This window comes from Gavia stellata, chromosome 14 (genome assembly GCF_030936135.1).
Source record: "Gavia stellata isolate bGavSte3 chromosome 14, bGavSte3.hap2, whole genome shotgun sequence".
NCBI classification, from domain to species: domain Eukaryota; kingdom Metazoa; phylum Chordata; class Aves; order Gaviiformes; family Gaviidae; genus Gavia; species Gavia stellata.
The window spans coordinates 22,892,900-22,912,403 of record NC_082607.1 but is presented as its reverse complement, the minus strand read 5'-3'; the positions used below and the strand labels follow the sequence as shown (position 1 = coordinate 22,912,403).

At 51.2% G+C, this 19,504-nt stretch overlaps 1 protein-coding gene and 1 non-coding gene across 3 annotated transcripts; one reads left to right on the top strand and one right to left on the bottom strand.

The window, feature by feature from the left end:
* Positions 1-3,855: 3,855 nt before the first annotated feature.
* On the bottom strand, positions 3,856-18,547 carry LOC104262590 (ras-related GTP-binding protein A). Of its 2 annotated transcripts, none has more exons than XM_059824261.1 (10): positions 18,540-18,547; positions 17,592-17,625; positions 15,285-15,384; positions 14,239-14,305; positions 12,991-13,213; positions 10,807-10,902; positions 9,110-9,232; positions 6,757-6,848; positions 5,695-5,810; positions 3,856-4,667 (listed from the first exon to the last, which is right to left on the bottom strand). In XM_059824261.1, the coding sequence occupies exons 2-10, from the start codon at positions 17,616-17,618 to the stop codon at positions 4,570-4,572; spliced, it is 942 nt and encodes a 313-aa protein (XP_059680244.1). In that variant the 5' UTR covers positions 17,619-17,625; positions 18,540-18,547; the 3' UTR covers positions 3,856-4,569. The 2 variants fall into 2 exon arrangements, with proteins under 2 accessions (XP_059680244.1, XP_059680243.1); XM_059824260.1 differs by lacking the exon at positions 18,540-18,547 and adding an exon at positions 18,299-18,336.
* Positions 18,548-18,901: 354 nt separating this feature from the next.
* Positions 18,902-18,973, top strand: TRNAE-UUC (transfer RNA glutamic acid (anticodon UUC)). Its single transcript has one exon. It is a non-coding gene; the product is annotated as a tRNA-Glu (tRNA).
* Positions 18,974-19,504: the final 531 nt, after the last annotated feature.

The following is a 19,504-nucleotide window of genomic DNA, read 5'->3' as shown; positions in this document are numbered from 1 at the left end:
CAGCACCGCTGGCTTTTTGGCTCCAAGAAGCAGCACCATTGGTTTCCGCATGGAGACTGTATCCGGGTCCACGGGGACGGCTACCACCGGCGGGCTGAAGGCGAGGGACACGGCCCTCCGCCACCGAGCTCGTCTTGATGCTTCAACACCGTACGCGGCGATCCAGCAGGAAAGAAGAGGGCTGGTCGCAAAGGAGGAGAAGGGAAAGGGGAAGCGCGAAGGCGTGATGGACGTGCTGATGGCCACCGCCAGCCCTCCGTGCAGCAGAACACGGGGCCAGGAACATCTGCTCGGCTACAGAAGCGGCGCACGTCCTTCATGCCCGCCCTGGGAGCGGACCAAAAATCAAAGCAGCCCGGAAGCGGGTGCGTTTCGCTGTTCGCCCACCACCCTGAGGCGAGGAGCTCTATGTTGAACAAGACCGGATCCCTCCTGCGTTCAGCCATTCAACGGAGCGCAGGAGCTTCCTGCCTCCGCTTTCCAGGTTAACCGCAGACGCGATCCTTGATTCCACAAAGTAAGATGCCCAGGGCCTCGGCAACGCACCATCCCGCCTCTCTCCTCCCCGATGAGCCCGATCCACCACCATCAGCATCTTGAGGTCTAGCTGTACCGAGCCGCGCACGCAAACCGCTTCGGCTCCGCAGGGAGATGGTCCCTTCCCGTCGCTCCGCCGCAGCCATGGCACCAGCTTCTCGCGGCTGTGGTTTGATCAAACGCTGCGGGTGGGCTCAGCTGCACCCCTCCGAGCGCGGGGCTCAGCCCCTTCCAGCCCGACCACGCGCACACCACTTTGTTCCTGATGTGCTGAACACTTGAGCCATCCCAAACATCAGCACGGTCTGCTTGAGAAATGTAAGGAAAAATGGATGCTAAGGTGGAAACTTGGCCTCAAGTTGCGCCAGGGGAGGTTTAGGCTGGAATTTCTTCACTGGGAGAGCGGTGGAGCACTGGCAGAGGCTGCCCAGGGAGGTGGTGGAGTCACCATCCCTGGAGGTGTTCAAGGAACGTGTGGCCGTGGCACTGCGGGACATGGTTTAGTGGGCATGGTGGGGTTGGGTTGGTGGTCGGACTTGATGATCTTACAGGTCTTTTCCAACCTTAATGATGCTGTGATCCTGTGAAAAGTAAGGAACTATTGGATTCAAAGGGTTGAGATGAGCATTAAGGAGTCCCAGTGGTCACTGGTGATGGCGAAGGTGACTCTTCCTCTCTCTTCAGCACTTTTGAGACCACAGCTGGACCCTGAGTCCACTTTGGCGCTCCCTAGTACAAGAAAAGCAGGCATGGAGGTACTGGAGCATGTCCAGGAGGTACAAGCAGAGGCCGAGGCTCCTGCCGCTTACCAGGAGGGTACAGGGAAGAGCCAGGCTCTTCGTGGAGACGGGTGGCGACAGGACAAGAGGCAACGGCTCAAGTTGCAACATGGAAAGCTCCGATACATGGATTTTTATTAATAATTTTAAAATCCCGAGTGTGATGACACACTGGAACAGGGCTCTTGGATAGGAAAGCCCATCCTTGGCGATGCTCAAGTCTCAGCTAGGCCAGTCCCTGAGCTATCCACCCGGACCTGCCTGGAGCAGGACGACGGACACGGAGATGGGGCCTTGCCTACATCATTCTCTGCCAAGCCACATCTGCTTGGGAGGCGGCACCATGCGATATTAACCACCCAGAATTACCCCTTCCCCATCTCGCCTATGGGGAAGGTCCCTCACTTGGCCAAAAGCTACTCCCCAGAGGGTCACGCGAGTTGGACGCGAGATCTTCGGGACTCCAGGCCCTTGGGGATGGTGCAGATGCTGCTCACGAGGTGCCTACAAGCCACCATGGAGCAGAGCAAGGCTGTTGTCAGGGAACTTGAACTCACCCGGCAGAATCCATGCCACCCATGGGACGTGTTCGAGGAGCTCGGTCCCAGCTGGAGAGCCAGACTTGTGCGCAAGTACGTTTGTAAGAGGAACATCTGGAGCAGACATCGAGTTTTTGATAGCAAGAGCTGCCAGAGTAAGGGGGAAGAGTCTTCCAGAAGGCAGGGTGAGGGTGCTGGAGCCTGACCCACCAAGCCTCGCTGCTCAGCGATGCCGAGCTGGAAGGACCCTGCCCAGCACAGCTGCACAGCGACCGATCCCGGGCTCCGAAAAAGGCCCTGAGGTTTGCGTTTGGGGGAGAGACGGACAAAATACAACACCGTACTGCCAAAAAAGGTAAGGCGGCCGCCTTGAAATAAAGCCACCCGCGTATTTTCATCCACACCGCGGACGGTCGCTTGACCGCGTGCACACAGAGTGGCGCCAGCAGCATCTCTGCCAGAGAGCAAAAGGAAAATGCTGATTTCCAAAGAGCCCCCAAAATAGGCGTACTTTAGGAAAACAGATTTGGAGTGAGAGAAGAGCAGAACTTCAGCTACCGCCATCGTACTGCTGGCCCCGGAGAGGCTTCAGCAAGCCAGGGTACCTGCCCGCCGGGTTTGGCTGCCGATTGGGACCACTCTTCCTTCACAGCCGTTTGTTACCCGCTTCCCCACCCCACACTTCCCCCTCTTAACATGATCCCACTTCCACATGCTGAACAGTTTATCCCCTAAGGAAACCCAACGGCAGCTCCTTGTAACCATGGAAATAAGGCAGCATTTCCCACTGTCCTTTCCTCCTCTCTGGCAGGAACAGCTGCCTGCTACAAAAACGTACTCGCAGCAGAAGGTGCTTCAATCTGCGCTGGAATTGCGGCCGTAAGCCATCTTCGCTCTCCTGAAGTCGTGACAGCTGCCTGTCTCCCGCAAGCGGAGCCCTTCCCGGTAATCCCTTGGAGGCGATGTTCCCGAGGCTCCGACAACACATGGAGGGGCCGCCACGCATCCTCTTGCTCCGCTCGACGGTGCTGAGGGCAAGGTTTGGGTGCAGAAAGCCGTTAATTTTCTCCACTGAGCAGAGCGAAAGCAGGGACTGACCTCACCCAAGCAGTGGGGCAGCATCCGCAAGAGGAAACTGTAGTCGCGTTTTGGCTTGCTCCAGCCCAACGTCAGGCAAAAGCGACTGCGGGCGAGATTTGCTGTTCCTACTCCAGGATCGGCACGGTATTCCACACCTGCAAGCACCGAAGACAAAGGGAAACCCTCCGCTGCACCTCCAGCCCATTCACAAGTTCTCCAGAAACTCCAGCACCTGAATCGTTAATAGGAATCTCAGTAAGTTCCTCTCCCTCGGGGATGCAGACTTGAGGATTCTCACTGAAAACACACCCAGCCTGACAGAGCACCAACGCATCTGCTGAGTAGGCGGTGCAAGACACGGGTGTTTAACACCGTAAAGATCGAGAATCGATGGAAGATTTTGTGCGGAGCCCACCCCTGGCTCTCCAGACGGGATGTGCCCTTTAGCTCCCTGTTCTCAGTAACGGACTCACCCCGTCAGATTCTTCCCCCCTGCAGTGCGTGTGTGGGCAGGAATACAGGGGGAAAGCACGATTTTGAGAATACAAAGCGGAGAGCCAGGCTCAGAATCACCACACCCTTTTTTATATAGTAATTTGATGCAGCAAGAGAGAAAAAAAAAAGGGGGGGGGGGAGATGCTGACAAGCATCAGCTCCCACCCAGCAAGGCAGAGATTCCCCTAACTCACAGTGCTTTTGTTGTTCCTATGTTTAATGGAAATGCACACAAAAAAATCATTAAAAAAATAGACAGCAACGTCAAGTAACATTGGTGCCAAACACTGTCCAACTGGCTCGTCGCAAACATAGCTAATATAGCTCATGCACCACCACCCACAACACGTTCTACGGCTCCTCCGCGCCCGCGCCAGCCCCTCCTGGCTCACCAGGACGAAGACCAGGCACGCTGGGACTATCCCGCTGCTCGGTCAGCTGGGGTCTTTGGCCCCTTTTATTTACCATGGTCTTTCCATCGCTTTGGCAAGTGTAAAGAGGCCAACGCCAGCCCGACTGCTTCACCCGCTGAGTGAATTTTGCCTCCGCGTAGGGGAAAAAAACCTGATCTTAAATGAAACTCTGGAATGGCCTTCAGTCAACGCCCCCCAGTAACGTGAAAGGAGAAATGCAGCTACTACACATCTGCTTGCCAAAGCTGCCCCAGGTCTTAGAAAAAAGAAAACCCACTTTCCAAAGCTCTAGGATCTGAAATCCCTGGTAGCAAAAATTTATTTCCATGACTGAAGACAAGGAGAAATTTATAAACGTATTCTAGCAACCAACCAATAAAACAGTAAATATTCCATTCCTGTGACTTATACGATCACCCGGGAGCAAAACATCCGAAACGGCTCTGCCACGTGCCACTGTGACAACCAGGAGTACGAGACCACGTGCACATCACCTGTCCTTGCTTCTTCCCAACCCCACATACGCCAGGGAAGTCTCTTTCGAAGGTCCGCAGTGTATCCAGACATCCTCTGAGTGACTAGTGTCCAACGTTAAAAGGAGAAAAAATAAAGCAGCACACTCATTTCAAAGCCCAACAAAGACATCGACATTGTTAGATTCTCCTAAAAAGAAGTAGTTCCAATTCATTTTTTCTCCCCCCAAAGACTGTGTGCCTTGGCCATCGTTCAGCGCATGAGCAGGCTGTGCTTTGGTCCATCCACTCTCTCCAGCTTCTCAAAGTGTTTTCTGGCGTTGCGGATGTTGATCAGCGTAGCCGCAGAGGCTAGGACGGAAAAGGGACAGGGGAGATAAAAAAAACAGTTAAAAGGGATGCGAGCAACCAGGTCCTCAGAAGTTAAGTGCCGCCTAAAAGCAACGTCCCCATCAGCAAGCTCTCTTACTTCAACCCCACTGCTCCCTAGCCGCACAAAATTTAACGCTGGAAGGTCTGGGCTGTTTGCTGATCCCAGCCCAACACCGAGGAAGAGTCAGAGCAAACTATGGCCAAGCAGTTTGCAAACGGGGACAGCCACACAGTCACCACCGCTGCTCATTTGCTGCTCCTCAAGCACAACATCATCACAGCTGGTAATTCAGTCACGGGGTTTACACGGGTTTTCCCTAATTCAGTAAACAGCTCGAAAAGAGGAGGACAGGAAGCATCAACACCGTAAGCTGCAAGGCTGTCCTGGACAGTGTCTCTTAGGCACCTCAAGTCCTGACAGGAGCAGTTTCGGTTGGAGTTGTGTAAACAGTTAAACAGTCACACTGTGCCTGTAAGGGCTGGCACTGCTGCCTGCAGTTTCTTCTTTAAGCTAAAGAGATGCTACTATAATTAGAGTCCTTGCCTACCAAGGCTGTTCAGGCAGCAAGAGCAAAAACTTAAATATGATCCATCTCTGCTTCCCCTCCAAAGAAAAAAAAAAATTATCACTGGGGCTGCCAGATCAGAACAGCCCAAAATAGGTTATTAGACATGACCTACTAAATCAGGTCACATCTGTTGTAGTGGTTCCCCACCACTGCTACGATCCTCCCCTCGACAGCGACAAATAGCTCAGCTGTCAAAGGCACACGTCTCTTGCCTTCCGCAAGGTAAGACACTTTTTAGCCACTGTCCCCCACCCTCTGCTCAGCGGGGCAAACCAGCAGGACAGCAGATCCCTCCCTATCTTTTAATTACAGTCAGTTTTATTGCTTTGCCTGGCATTTGTCATTTTCCAAAAGAAACACAGTTTAAACTAGACTTATCCAGCTTTTTCTTCCTGCAAACAAGAAGAGGCCAGAGGCTTATCTTTCCTTCCACTTACGTATTGAAGGGTCTGACATAACCACCATCACATATGTATTTGATGTAAAGATGTCAATGAAAGCAGCAAAGTTAGAGTTCCTGACCTCCATGCTCTGGAAAGAAGCTGCCAGCTTACTAAGAGGGGAGAGAAAAAAAAACAGAAAGAAAACAAAAGAGAGTAAATCAACTATTAGCGTTACATCGCTCAAACAGCTTTTGCACCCACACAGCCAGCATCCCGTTATTTGAGTTGCTGGTAACAAAGAAGTGTTTGAGTCCCCACTTGGCGAGCAACACCAGGTGTGACTACAGGTCTCCTTGGGTTTTTTTGTTTGTTTGTTTTAAAGAAAAAACTCTTTATAGGCTAAATGAGAACAATATAAAATGATTTGCGCGTTGAATGGTGAAGGTAACTCGAGATATACAAGCCCGCTGACTGTTTGAGTCTGCTGTGCCCAAGCAGTCAATGTCACTTGCCCCACAGAGGTCACAGCTTATTCCGAAGGACAGCTGAACACTCTGTGGATAACCAGCAGAAATAAGTATAAAACTGCAATATCTGGAGACAGCTCCGTAAACCACATCCCACTCAGGCTCCCAACACTTGCAGATATTACCGACAGAGTGCGGAACCTGGAGGCTGTCCAAAAGCCAAGCTACTCCAAAGCAAGCTTTCCGCTTTTCCATTCGAAATATTGATAAACAGTGTCTGCAAGCCTCCTCCTCCCAAACCAGCGCGGTGGTACAGAAGCAAAGCTCTCCACCTGACCTTCCACAGCACTGTTGACTGTCACTAATTTATCAGTTCAGTCCTGGAACTTCCCTACCTTGCCCAGGAGAACGAGGCCTAAAAGAAAACGGTTGTTTCAAAACAAACCTCTTTCAACCATCAGCAAAGGAGGAAGTTACAAAAGATAACAATTAACTCAGTTGTGTTTAAGCACGGTGCAATTTAACTACGGCATTTCAGCTTGCTGAGGAGTCACAGAACCAGTATTATTTTGGAGAGCCTTCGTGCTTCTGGATGAAACCGAAATATCTGCTGAGGTATCTTCCCCACCTAATAATTAAACCAACTCACCTGCAACTTAGCTTGAATTGTTTAATAATGTTGCTGATTTTCTCAAATCTGTGGACATCCCGCTGTTCTTTGCACTGATAGTGAGAAATGACCTGGAAGGCAGAGAGAGGGAGAGTGCAGAGTTAGTCAGTAATTTATTTCAGCACAGGTTTCTCAGGCTCAACAGCCATTATGGGAAACGGGTGGTGACCAGGACAGGGATTCCCTTTGCCTTTTGCTGAGTCAACCTTGGAAATTATTTGCAACAATACTTGTGGTGCTTTCACAGTAAAACACAACTCAGTAATACAATCACCAGGAAGCCCTTCACAAGCCCAGGTGCAAGTACGGAAGACGTGCAGGAGAAACTGTTGTCCACTTGAGGTCTGAATACTCCAATTAAGCAGCAATTTACCTCTTGATTCAAAGAAAAATGAAGAGCAAGGAGAGGAAAAAAAAAATGCAAGACCATCACCTCAGGCAGGGGAAACAGACACCTGACAAACGCTGGAATAGCTTTTCCTTCCTATGTCTATTGTGCTGCAGATTCTCAAGGACTGAACCTGAGAAATTTCCCATCCTGCAACCCGCAGGATGCACAAGCACTGCTCTCAAAGAAGAAGCAAGCCGTTCCTCCCTAAGAAAAGCAGAACAAAGGCAGCTGGTTTCCTAGGGAGTTCTCTCTCCATCAGTTAACTGAGTCAGACCAAGACTGCGCTAAGCTGCCTGCATTCAGATCGGTTCCCCTCCTCTTCCTCCTACACAGCGATCCAGCAGCAGCGTGCAGACCTTAGTACCTGGCTGCAAAGATTCAGAGGATGGCAAGTTTTTAGGAACCCTTGCAGTGTGATCCAGAGCTCGCTCTCCCCGACCATTTTGACAAGGCTGGTAGCCTACAGACCTTTAGTCCTCAGCCAAATCAGCTAACGGGCCAAGAACTGCATTTACTGCATAAGTGGAATGGCACACAATCAAATAGTTACGTCATCTTTGTTCCCACAGCAAACCAAAAAGGAGTATTTTAAAAACCTTATGCTGTGTGCTTTAAGATCTTTAGAATGAAGCCAACTGCTACTGAAGTGTCAGACGCCCTTGAGCAAGGATGTTAAACTCTTACTTTTCTGCCCATGGAGTCACATTTAACAGGCTTGCGAGAACTAAGTTTTTTGGTGGGTTTTTTTGTTTGTTTGTTTTTTTAGCTTGAGCACCTTAAAACGATCTTGTACTTCCTACTTTATAAACTTGCCCGATTATTCATACAAGTAGAGGTTTAGCCAGGTTCGAGGGTTGCATTCATACCAAAGCCTTCACTATATGCAAGTTCGTTCCTTAACTTTCCAGATAGGTTTTTGTGTTACTGTGATGTGAATACAATTGCAGAGTAAGATTTCACTCCAGGAGAAGAGAGTCCTGGGGGAAGTTTAAATATATGAAAAAAGTGAGACGAAAGTCTTTTCAAAAGTCACCATTACGCTGAAAATAAGCATAGAATTTTTGTAGCAAAGGTTATTCTTTTTCAGTAAAAAATGTACTTATAATGAAAGTACTGTTACGTACCCCCACGGTGGAACTATTTATTATCTACAAAAGGTCAAAAAGCAGAACTTGCCAGAAATGGCAGGTGTTTACTTCTGCTAGTTTAAGAAGTAAGAAAAGTAATGGCTCCTTTTCCACATTCCATCCATCATTTCCAAATCAGACATTTGGCCATCAAGGAAAGCACTCAAAAAAATTCAAAACCGTTCCTTCAGGTCAGCAAGAGTTTTGGTGCGAAGTCTGAAGAGACCAATCCAGAAACCGAGAGTATGGACGGACAAGCAGCAACGGTGGTTTTAACCAACAGATTTTACCTTGCAGAGACAACAGATTGGAAGCACAGTTACCAGCGGGTAACTTTGAAAGCCGTTGCAATCCAATCGCTTGTGATCCTCTATCCATACTCCGGGTTTGCAGAGCATCAGACAAGAAAAAAAAAAGAAAGAAAAGAAATCAAGACCAGTTAAAATGCCAGGCCAGGAGGAACTGAAAAGGCTTATTTCAAGCTAAAGAAGGTTCTTGCCCTGTGCAGAAAGGAATTCTCAAAAAAGTCCCATGGCCGACAACCGAACGGGGATATGAAACCCTCTCATAGCTTGGCAGAGGGAAATACCGATCAAGCCCTCAGCCCAACTGCTAGAAGAGGCAATTTTGGGAAGGTCCCAGGAGCCATGGAGTCGCGTCAGCTACTTTCAGTATCGCAAGGCCTGGATCAATGCGTTCTGCCATCTGGCGCTGGCACCTCTCTTTGGGCTACTGCCACAACAGCACTTTCCATCCAGGGAACTCCATCCTAGGCTGGGCAGAGGAACCCAAAGGGCAGAACTGCTGTATTCACCAGGAACGTGGCTCTCTCAAACAGAAGCACTTCATCTGCCTCGATGATCTGAGCAAAGTTCCTCAGGTTCATTTCCAGCTGCTGGACATTGGGGATCAGCTGATAGACTATACTGGACCAAGCCTGTCAATAAAGAAAGACACAGCATAAGGGCTGCATTAGCACTTCTCTGCCTCATCCTCTCGTTATGCAATGTGCTCAAAACCTGATTATTTGCAGTTCTGGGTGTCGATAGCCTAGGCAAGACTGAGAAGCTTCTCCCACCTCCGTGTCCAGGTATCTCTACTACAGTGGAGATTACCCGTGGTACCCCAGACCTGAGTAAACTCCTCACTAGGTCAACTTCTTCTCCACGTCAGTCACAGAGAAACTAGAATACTATTAAAACAGGCTTAAATCATCCTAATTTTAAGCTGCCAATGCTTCTATCTACTGCTCCCAGACAAACCCACTCAAGTTTTCAGTTTTTTTAATCTTGAGCAAGGTCAGCATGCAGATGGATACGTGGCAGCTCGTCACTGATCCAAACAGAAAGCTCTAATCTCACCCAATGACTCAAGAACAAGCCCAGAAGGGACTGGGGACGCTGTAATAGGCACCTGGCCTCATTCAGACTCAGCTCCTCTAAGCTCAGCTTCACCTCACTGCCTACCTACTGACCCGGGTCTGTGTCAGGGCCCGACCGCGTGCCTCCCCCCCAGAGTCAGGGTGGGTATTTGTCTCTCCTATTTACCAAGCACCTGATATTTACCAAACACTCCTACCACCCCGCTTGCCAAACACGAAGTTAAAAGCTCAGGCCAAGGGCATGAGCTCTGAAGAGCTCTGGCAGGGCTGTGTCTAGAATAGCACAGGCCTGCCTCTGTATAAGCTGCTCAAATATGAGTAACCAGCATAACTGATGAACGTTAGGGATGCCTGCAGGAAGACAGGGCATGCCACTGCTCAGGAAGGATGATTTCTCAAGGGAGCTGGGCACGTGCTTTGTGAATTCTGGTGCACAGCACTGTATCAGCCTCAGCCAAACACATCATACACAGAAGGCAGGGGAATTTGCTACGGCTTTGGATGGATTTGCCAGGACGGTGAAATCTGCCATCCGAAACCCTGCTGAAGTCAAGAGAAAGAGCCAAATGGTCCTCACCTTCAGACACACAGCCCAGCCACTACGCTACCACCACTGCTTACTGGCATTAGCTGGCAACTATAACAATTGTTTGTTCTCAGTGTAGCCCAGGTAGGACTCACCACTCCCACACCTGGAAGACCTCTGACACTGCAGTCAACACTGACTGACAGCAAAACAACCCCATCCCCTCCTGGAAGCAAAGCAAATTCCCAGAAGGGTAAATGCTCGTGTTTTAACAGTGCTGCAGAGAAACACAGGAAATAATTCCATGCTGGATAAACACGACTAAAAGATGCAGAAGCTCTTTCTAAAGCAGCCTGGCGAAGTGTTTAAGCAGTATTAACATACTGGCACCATGACTCCAACATACGGAGGGGTTTTACTTTTTCTAATTAAAACAAGGCTGCTCAGATGCTGTTCACAGCAGCTAATCTCCACAAGTAGTTGCAGCAGAACTAAAGAGGGCCAGTCACTAATAAACCAGTAGCAACTAACTACCCGCCTTCCTCATGCTCTCGTTTTCAAGTGGGAGGAGGGAAGGAAGATACAGAGAGGAAGCTGTACAAACCTTGTAAAGTGTTTCATCCCAGATGGAAGTTCTAAAACAAACACATTCCAAGGGACGGGAAAGGCGCTTCAAGTCTTCCTCACGCTCTTTAAAAATCTGGGAAATAAAAAAAGATTAGCAGTTGAGCATAAATATTGCCTGCCTTCGGTGTGGTTGCTGTACTGCATTTACAGCAGGCATTTCAAACAAGTCTTGAGAAAAGACAACAGCAGAGTAGGCTGGCCAGGACAGGCTGGCAGAAACCCCTTCCACTGGAGCAGCAGGGACAAGCAGATCATGGCTGCCTCGCAATAGATCTGACTGAGACTCAAAGCTGAAACAACTATGGGTGTTGTGGAGTGGGAATGGAAGCGGACACGCATGAGTGTCTCTGAGGATCTAAATTTTGACAAGTCCCTGGTCACGGGCAAAAAGCTCCGTCACTGAGAACAGGACAGGAAGAAAGCACTCGAGGTTCATCAGTATGAGGAGTGCTGAGGCATGTACTTACACCGTCTTCTCTTCTCACACCATAGTCTGCCCTTAGAAGTTATGGTTACAAAATAAAGGGACCAAGGGGAACAGCAGAAACCAGACAGCCTTGTGCCAGGCTCCTACAGAACTGCTAGAAAAGCAGCAGGACAGCCAGCGACGTGCCTCTGCAGGGGAAGACACGACGAGCACCTTCACCACAGCTTACTGTTCTTAGGAGCATGACAGAACATTAACCGATCGCCATGAAATGCTGCGTAGGCCAACACTCACCATTCGGGTCCTGGGATACCAAAGGCTTCAGTAAGATTTACAGAGATCATGATTTGACCCAGTATTTGCACATTCTTTGGAGCAGCAGATACCTTAAACCAGCTCTTGATGGGTGTGCAATGACACGCATTGAAAGCGTATCTGAAGTAAGGCCCCTCTTCTGCCTGCCCCTCACTTCAGGGCCTCACTAGCATCTGCACAACTACATAAAACCAGCATTTCTCCACTAGTGCCAAAACAAACCTGGACAGGACAGCATCAAGATGATTTTAGACTCATCCTTCAGTCTGGAAGGAAGGCAGATGGAAGTGAGGAAAAGCTCCTCGAATCAACCCTACGAACAAGCTCCTTGAGCTATTTCTGCACGGAGCTGGAGGGCAGAACTAAGACTGGAAGAAGAGGATCAACACTCTCAGGCAGCACGAGTGATCTGAAGCCAACCCGCTACGTGGAAGAAGTCTGTCTATGCAGGGAGGGCAGGGTGTGGTTTCAGCCACAGGACCTCGCGTGGCCTCCTTTGCAGCTGCCCAGGCACATACTCACCAGGAATGAGAAGAAAGTTTAGTAAGACTTCTTACTTCAGACAAAAGCCAACAGCCTAAAGGGGCCACCTCCAAACTTGCTGGAAGCCAGGGAGTGGCTAAACAGCCAGGGATGTAGTTGTCTAACCCACAAAGCTGATTTTTCTTTTGGTATCAGGAGTTGTTGCTTTTCAGTCCATGCTGAAAAAGCAAGGTTGGTAGAACTCAGCATCTTCCAATCTCCCTGCAACCTCTCAAAAGCTCCGAAAAGAACAGAAAACACCAAACGCCTCTGAAAGGTTGATCCCCAGCCTTTGCAGGATGCCCCTTGGGACAGAGGAGTGTTTAAGAGGTGATCCCTGGGCAGGCAGGCCAAACTGACAGAGAGGAGAATCAACCAACAGAAACCACCTTCTACTTAACTGGGAAAGTTTCAACTCTTTTTTTTTCGGTTATGCTTTAGAACAGAGCCTATGCTGGACTGAAAGCAACAGCTAAAGAGAAACCAACCGTCACTGTCACCAGCACCATCCGCAAAGCCATCCACATGGTGAGCAGCGAGTTTAAGGTTGCTGGATTTCTTTCAGTTCTACCTTCCTTTCAGTTCTACCTCCCTTCTGGAGCCAAGGTCTGGTGAAAAGTACTAGAATCAGTGCTATGAATGAAAAGGCTTAGAGCAGTTGTCGCTAAAAATCATGAGTTCTCTTCTCCACTAGATTATATGCAAGACATAGCGATGACGTACAATTCAGAAAAGGCAGAAAAAGCTTAGAGGGCTTTGACAATTCTTAACATCTGATAAACCCTTCTAGGAACAGTGCTGACGGGGCTGTATTTGAAGTATGAAAGCGCAATGCATTAGCACAGTCAAAAGATGCTCCATTTGAAAGCATTTCTATGGCAACTATCAGCTTCTCACCAAATCCCGCTGATCCTCCTGCACCAAGTCCATCTTGTGCACTAGACAAAAGATCTTTGCATCAGGAGAGTTCTGAAGAATTGCCTCCAAGCATGACTGGTAGTAGTGCATGTCCTTCTCCAGTTCACGGCTCTCTACGTCAAAGACATAGATGAGGACTTCTACGTTGCGGAAGATGTTGTCCCGCTGACTGGTGAAGTAGTTCTCCATAAAGGTGTCCTGCCTGAGAAGGAGCAGAGCAACAAAGCAAGGAGACTGCCATCAGAGGAAGCAGGTCTTGTTTGGCATTGTCAGGAAAGGTGCTACGTGTAAAATACCTCCTGCAAGGTTTGCATTTTGAGCTAGAGACCCCATCGCAGGAGTCTAGACAAGAGCCCCGCGGGGGACGAAATTCCCCATGACCTAAGGCTCCCTAAGCATTTCCAACAGAGCAAAGCTGGATGCTCCTGAAGAGCATCTGCTCACCAGTCTCACAGGAAGCTGAAGCTTCCCTCGCGTCACAGCTGGCTGCTCAGTGTCCTGTGCAAACGGAGCTACGTTGCTTCTGGACCCAGACTGGCTTTTGGAGAGTTGCACGTAAAAAAGCCACAGCAGCAGAAGCTAAAATATAACCAAAAACCATCAGTGCAGCCTCTTATTACAGGATTTAAATCTCCTTTAACCTTTGCTGAATATGACTCAGACAATGCATGAGGACATGTGAGCTGATGAAGCTTAGCAAAGTTGAACAGCTCTGTGGCGGCTCTGTCAATGGGAGAGCACTCTTCGAAAAGCTGCTTCCAAGAGCCATATGATCACTGTCAACCTTCAGCATCGCTTCTCAGCACACAACCCATTTGGATCAGGCTGGTGATAAGCAATTCTGAAAACAGTGTCACCTCCCACCACCTCAGGAGAAAGCCCAGGTGAGGGGCTCAGGCTTTTTGCCAGCGGAAGAAAACAGCCAGAAAGGGAAGGGTGGACCTATGCGCTGTTCCTTTTATGTAGGGCTAACTCAAGAGACAGCGTAATCGTGCCAACCTCTTCCACCCACCTCCACGCACAAGCCTAAGATGTGGCATCCATTCTTTCCAGAGTTGTCTCACCGGTTTTACAGTGCGTGCGTGACACTTGTTCTATTCCCTTCATCCACAAGCAGCATAGTCGTCCCTCCGGGACAGGAGGACCTCTGTTTTGTTACATCCCCGGCCTTATTCCCCAGAGCTAACTCCCAATGGTTTCAAAAGCAAAAGAATAAACAGTACCTACCCTCCGCAGTCCCAGAGGTTTAATACCAGGTTTCCTAGAAATCTAACATGGGAGTGCTCCACATCAACTGGAAAGAGACAACAGGAGTTTACCGACTGTACCACACATCCAGATCACAGCCATTCTTCACAACCCAGCCCACGATTTGTAAAATCCCATCTAAAGAACATTCTTGGACCTAAATCTGTAGCTGAAGGCACTACGGAAAAAGACCGTTCCCAGAGTAATTCAAGCCTTCCGACGCTCTACCCAGGACACTATTCTCTCAAGAAGCACAGCAGGTGGTTCTCCTTTAGCAACACATTCTCTGATCTTTGTGATATTTTTAAGAATGACATTAGTTCCAGCACGCTCTGCAAGGCCTTAAGCAAGCCTTAAAAATAAATTAGTAACACAAAGAATGTAAAGTTTATGAACAGGCCAGATGTACGGCAAAGAGGAAAGGTACACCAATCCTTGACATTAAGTCCTCACAGGCACTTCCTAGCGAGGAGCGTTAGATCCAGACAATTCATACCCCTGTTTCAGAGGAATCTCTTACTGCTTTTTCAGATCAGTGGCTTCAGAGAAGAAAAAGAGACAAGAAGACAGTAATTAAGCCTAGTGCATCATCCTGCCAAAACCACAGGCACATTAGCAAGATCACTGTGCCTCCAGCTGCACTAGTGATCAGCCAGCGAGCAAGAGGAAAGCTTCACCAACAAGGAGGACCACGAGGAGGCTCTGAACATCCTCCAGTAACAGGTGCAGCAGCAGCAAAGGCTGCTTCCTGATCAAAAAACAAAGAGCTAAGGATAAAAGTTCAACAATAAAGCAGCAAAACTGAACCCAGTGCTGCCTTCCCTTTCACTCCAGCTTCCTACCTGCCCCCAGCTGAACTCAGGGGTGAAGCTCCCTGTGAGGTGTGGCAGCTGGGAAGATTGGCAGGCACCCACCTACTCCAGAGCAGACGGAGCGGCAGGGATTGCTGGAGGGAACAGCCTCGCCCCTTTAATGAAGGGGGTTAGAACCCTGAGAACTTGCAGTTCAAACAAGAGAAGTCTTACTTGTGGCACCCAGGCGCCGTGTGTCCCTGGCAATGTAGTTTGCAAAGATAATGGACCTCATGCTGGTCTTCCCAGACCCACTTTTACCCATCAGCAGCACCTGGGAAGAAAAAAAAGAAAAGAAAGAATTAGCTACCACAGAGCACCAGGTCCTTCACAGCTCCCTCAGGGTTAACATCTTCCCGATGAAGCCATCAAAACACAGGACCAGCGTACTTCAGATGTGAACGCATCAGAAGAGAGAGAAGAAGAGTGCCACGCTTGGGAAAGCAGGAGACAGACGTCCTTACCTCCTTGCTATGCACAGCCACTGAATCGTGGTCAGACTGAAAACCTTTCCATCTTGTTTGCATTCTTGAACTATGCCCCCCACCCTCTCAGGAATCTCTGCCCTTCCAGGCACCACACTCCCGTTCCTTCAACCAGCTGCTTACCAGCCAGCAGGAAGCGCAGCCAGCCCACAGCCACCGTCCACCGAACCCCCTTTTCCCAACCCATGTTGGCAGAGGATTCGTGGAGTTCATAACCAGCACTCGGGAAGGAGCGGGAGCTGTTCCCAAAGCTGCTGCAGCCTCCCCTGTCCGCAGCCCCCTGCACGACTTCCAAATGCACGGGCACCACAGGCGAGGGCTTGATGTTTTTGGTGACAGCAAAGAACTTTGCCAAGACAAAGAACAGCTTTATCTCAAGCCTTTAAGACCAGGCTGGAAACAACCCCTTGCCTACTCAGCACTGCTATGCTCCAGCCATTACTTCTCTCCTAATCTCGCTCTTTTCTTTCTCGTAACATGACTTCGTTTCTCTTCCCCAACAGAAGCGAAATACAAGTTACATTTCAAGTTTTGTGTGTCAGAAGACCAGCAAAAAGTTAAAAGCAGATGGGACAGCCCAGTTCAAGTGCACCAGGCTATCGTGTAGGGGAGACACTTGACTCTGGCGTCCTGTTTGCGGATCATCAGGCCAAAGGAGAGGTAGCACCTTTGGTAGCCAAAAACTAGGGGATGATTGCACGGGGGGGAGAGGAGAGACAGTCACACAAGGCAAGACTCTGCATTGTGATCTAAAAATAAAAATTGAAAAACCCCTGACAGCGACAGCCAACACAGGCTTGCTCACAAAAACAGCTGTTAAACAAGTTCCAGTTACAAAGTCAAATTCAGCCTTTGGCAACAGCTCTGAAAATCTATCATCAAGGATAGGTTTAACGAGATCGCAACCGGCCTGAGTCTGCCTGCCCAGCCCGCACCAGTGCCAAACACTAGCTGGGAAGGCACTCGCTCGACTCCCAACCTCGCTCCGGGACTGTGCGGCAACAGCTGCCAGTCTCAGGGCAGAACAGGAGAGGTGGGATCGCACCATCCTGTTCGCACAAATTACCCTTCTGAGAACGACTGCAACGTTTCACAGGCTGCCGAGCGCCTGTTCCAAAAAGAAGCTGACCGCACGCCTCGATGATTTGGTAACAAGGACTGTTCCTCAGAGAGGCAGGCTGGTCAGGTCACACTGAGCAGCCTTTGCGGAGCAAACCGCCAGAAAGCTACGCTGTCCTCTCCCCTGAGCTACACACAGAGCGGAAAGAGAGAACATCGACATCTCCTATTTCAGACCACCTGCAGAAAAAGCACATGCAGAAACTCAATGCAGCTCCAAGGCACGGACTACAGGTGAACCCAACTCCCAAGCTTTAGACTGCAGAGGCCTTTCAAAGGGGTCAGACACCAGTGCGTAGGGCCAGGCAGGAAACCCAATTCCAGCACACCACGAGAAGACAGCCGTATATTCTCTACGCAGCCGCTTTAACAGCTTTGAATATGCTTACAGCTGTAATACACCCACTCCCCCCTCCCCAATTCTCAGTAAAAGTGCTACTCCTTCCCCGTGCGTTATGTTTCATCCTCCCAGGAGCCCTCAGTGAATTAGGGGCTCCCCACACAAGTTTCTGTAACACTTCAGCAGGGTCTCCCCACGGGCCAACGAAGCGGGTTAGAGCATATCCCCTTCCCTCACGCTGTGAGAGGTACGCCGTCAGCGGAGGGTTTTGCAACCCGTACCAGAAACACTCACGCAGCAGTTATGGTGGATGGCTCTGCGGCGAGCCTGCCCTGCCGCTCGTGCCAGCAAATAAACTCAAACTTGATTTTAATTTCTAGCACTTTAAGCAAAGGATGCGTTTGCTGACTCGGAAAGTCTTAAGAGGCACCTGACAGCCAAAGAACACAGCAAGGCACAGATGCAAACACAGAACGATAGCAAATGCAGATGGGGAAGGAAAAACGAACTGCAAAGGATTCTCCTTTCAGTTCTTACCTTTTTCTTCATGGCTGTGCTTGGCATCACCCACCTACAGAGAGAAGACCATCTTCTTACATTGCTCGACTTTCCTCAGTTACAGGCTTCACTTCAACATCCAAATCCCACCCACAGAAGCACCGCGCAAAAGGGGAAGCACTCCCATACTGACATAATTCCCCCCAACCTCCACCTCACCAGGCACTTGACAGCTTCTGCCCCAGACAGCGTTGGGAAACTTTACCAAAGGCCTCCTACTGTTAGAAAACCCTCTAACACGCCCACGATGAACAACGTTCCCGTAATTACACGGCCGAAACAGGCCTAAGCAGGATAAATGCGGCCAGCGCTGGAAGGCAGCGGGAGACACCCGCACAGCTGCCGCACTGCTCGGGTCCCCGCGCCCACGGCAGCCAGGGCCGGCCTCACCCGCAGCCCCTACCCCTTCCCCGCGGGATGCTCCAGAGCCCGCACCAAGCAACCCATGACCGCGGCGTCACATGTCCCCACACCCCGCTGCCCGCGGCCGGCCTCACCGGCACCCCGCACCCACCACCGGCCGGCTGCCGCCGCCGAGACCTGCCCCCGCCCCGGGCCGGTGCCTCCGGCCGCCCGGACAGCCCCCGACCCCGCTCCCCTCGCGCTGCGCCCAGCCCCACCGGGCCCGACAGCGGCTTCGCCCCCCGGCTCAGCCAGCGCCGCCGGGGCCCGCCGCTCCCCGCTACCTCTAGCCGCGATAGGCGCCTCCCGGGCCGGCTCGGCGGTGCCCGCGGGCGGCGGCGGGGGTGCCTGCCGGCCTGCCCGCCGGAGGCGGCGGAGCTCAGCGGGACCGAACGCCTCCCGCTCCGGGGTAGGCCTCAAAGCCGCGGCCTCGCGTGAGCCCGCCGCGCCGCCGGGGCCTCGCCCGCTCCCGTCGCGGCGCCCGGGACCCCCCGGTCCCCCCCCCCCCAGCGGCGCTCACGAGACCCAGCGCTCGGCGGCCGCCGCCGGTCACGTGAGCGCTCACCCCGCCCTCTCCCGCGCGCCCGTGCCCCCTCCCGTCATGTGATGCGGCGCCTCCAACGGCGAGGCGGGCGGGGCGAGGAGAGGGAAGGGGGCGGGACGGGACGGCAGCGAAGCACCGGCCGCCATCTTAAGTGTGGGCAGCCCCTTTCTGGCAGGAGGGGATTTATGGAGGCGGGATTGGGGCCCGGCGGCGGGCAGGGGCTCCCGGCGGTGCGTGCGAGGCGGCCGAGCGGGGCCCGCCGGAGCCTCGCACCGAGCTGGGCGGCAGGAGGCTGCGGGCAGGCAGGGCTGTGAGGCGGGCGGAGGCAGCAGCACTCAGCGCCTCCCATATGGTCTAGCGGTTAGGATTCCTGGTTTTCACCCAGGCGGCCCGGGTTCGACTCCCGGTATGGGAAGCACCGATCTTTTTTCCTGCCCGGGATGGGGAAGCGCCGCCCGCCCTCCGCCTAACCCTTTCCGCAGTACCCTCCCGGCTCTTTCCGACCCGTTTTTCCACCTTTGCGGCCGGATTTCTCGACCCCAGGAGTCTCCCGAAGCTGTGGGAAGCGCTCTGCCGCGGCAAACCCTGCCTCCCGCCTCACTTTAAAGTGTTGAAGTGAATGGGCCAACACAGTACACAGCTAAATAGCATGGGGTTAATTGCATTTTTCTCTAATGCGAGCAAGAAAATTGCTGCTTGTGTCCCGCAGCGTCTTTTAAACCACCCGGACTGTTGTCCAAGGCAAACAGTATTGTACTGCAACTCCAGCAGCTGCAGGTAGACATACATAAAAATACATACATATATACAAATGAGTGTGTAGGTCTAGCCATTTATGAAGGGAAATTCCTTAGCAAAGCCAGGTGCGTCCAACAACTTTTTCATTAACGTGCATGCACTCTGATAGCATACGGGGTGGGCAATGGCACGCCAACCCCCCAGCCTT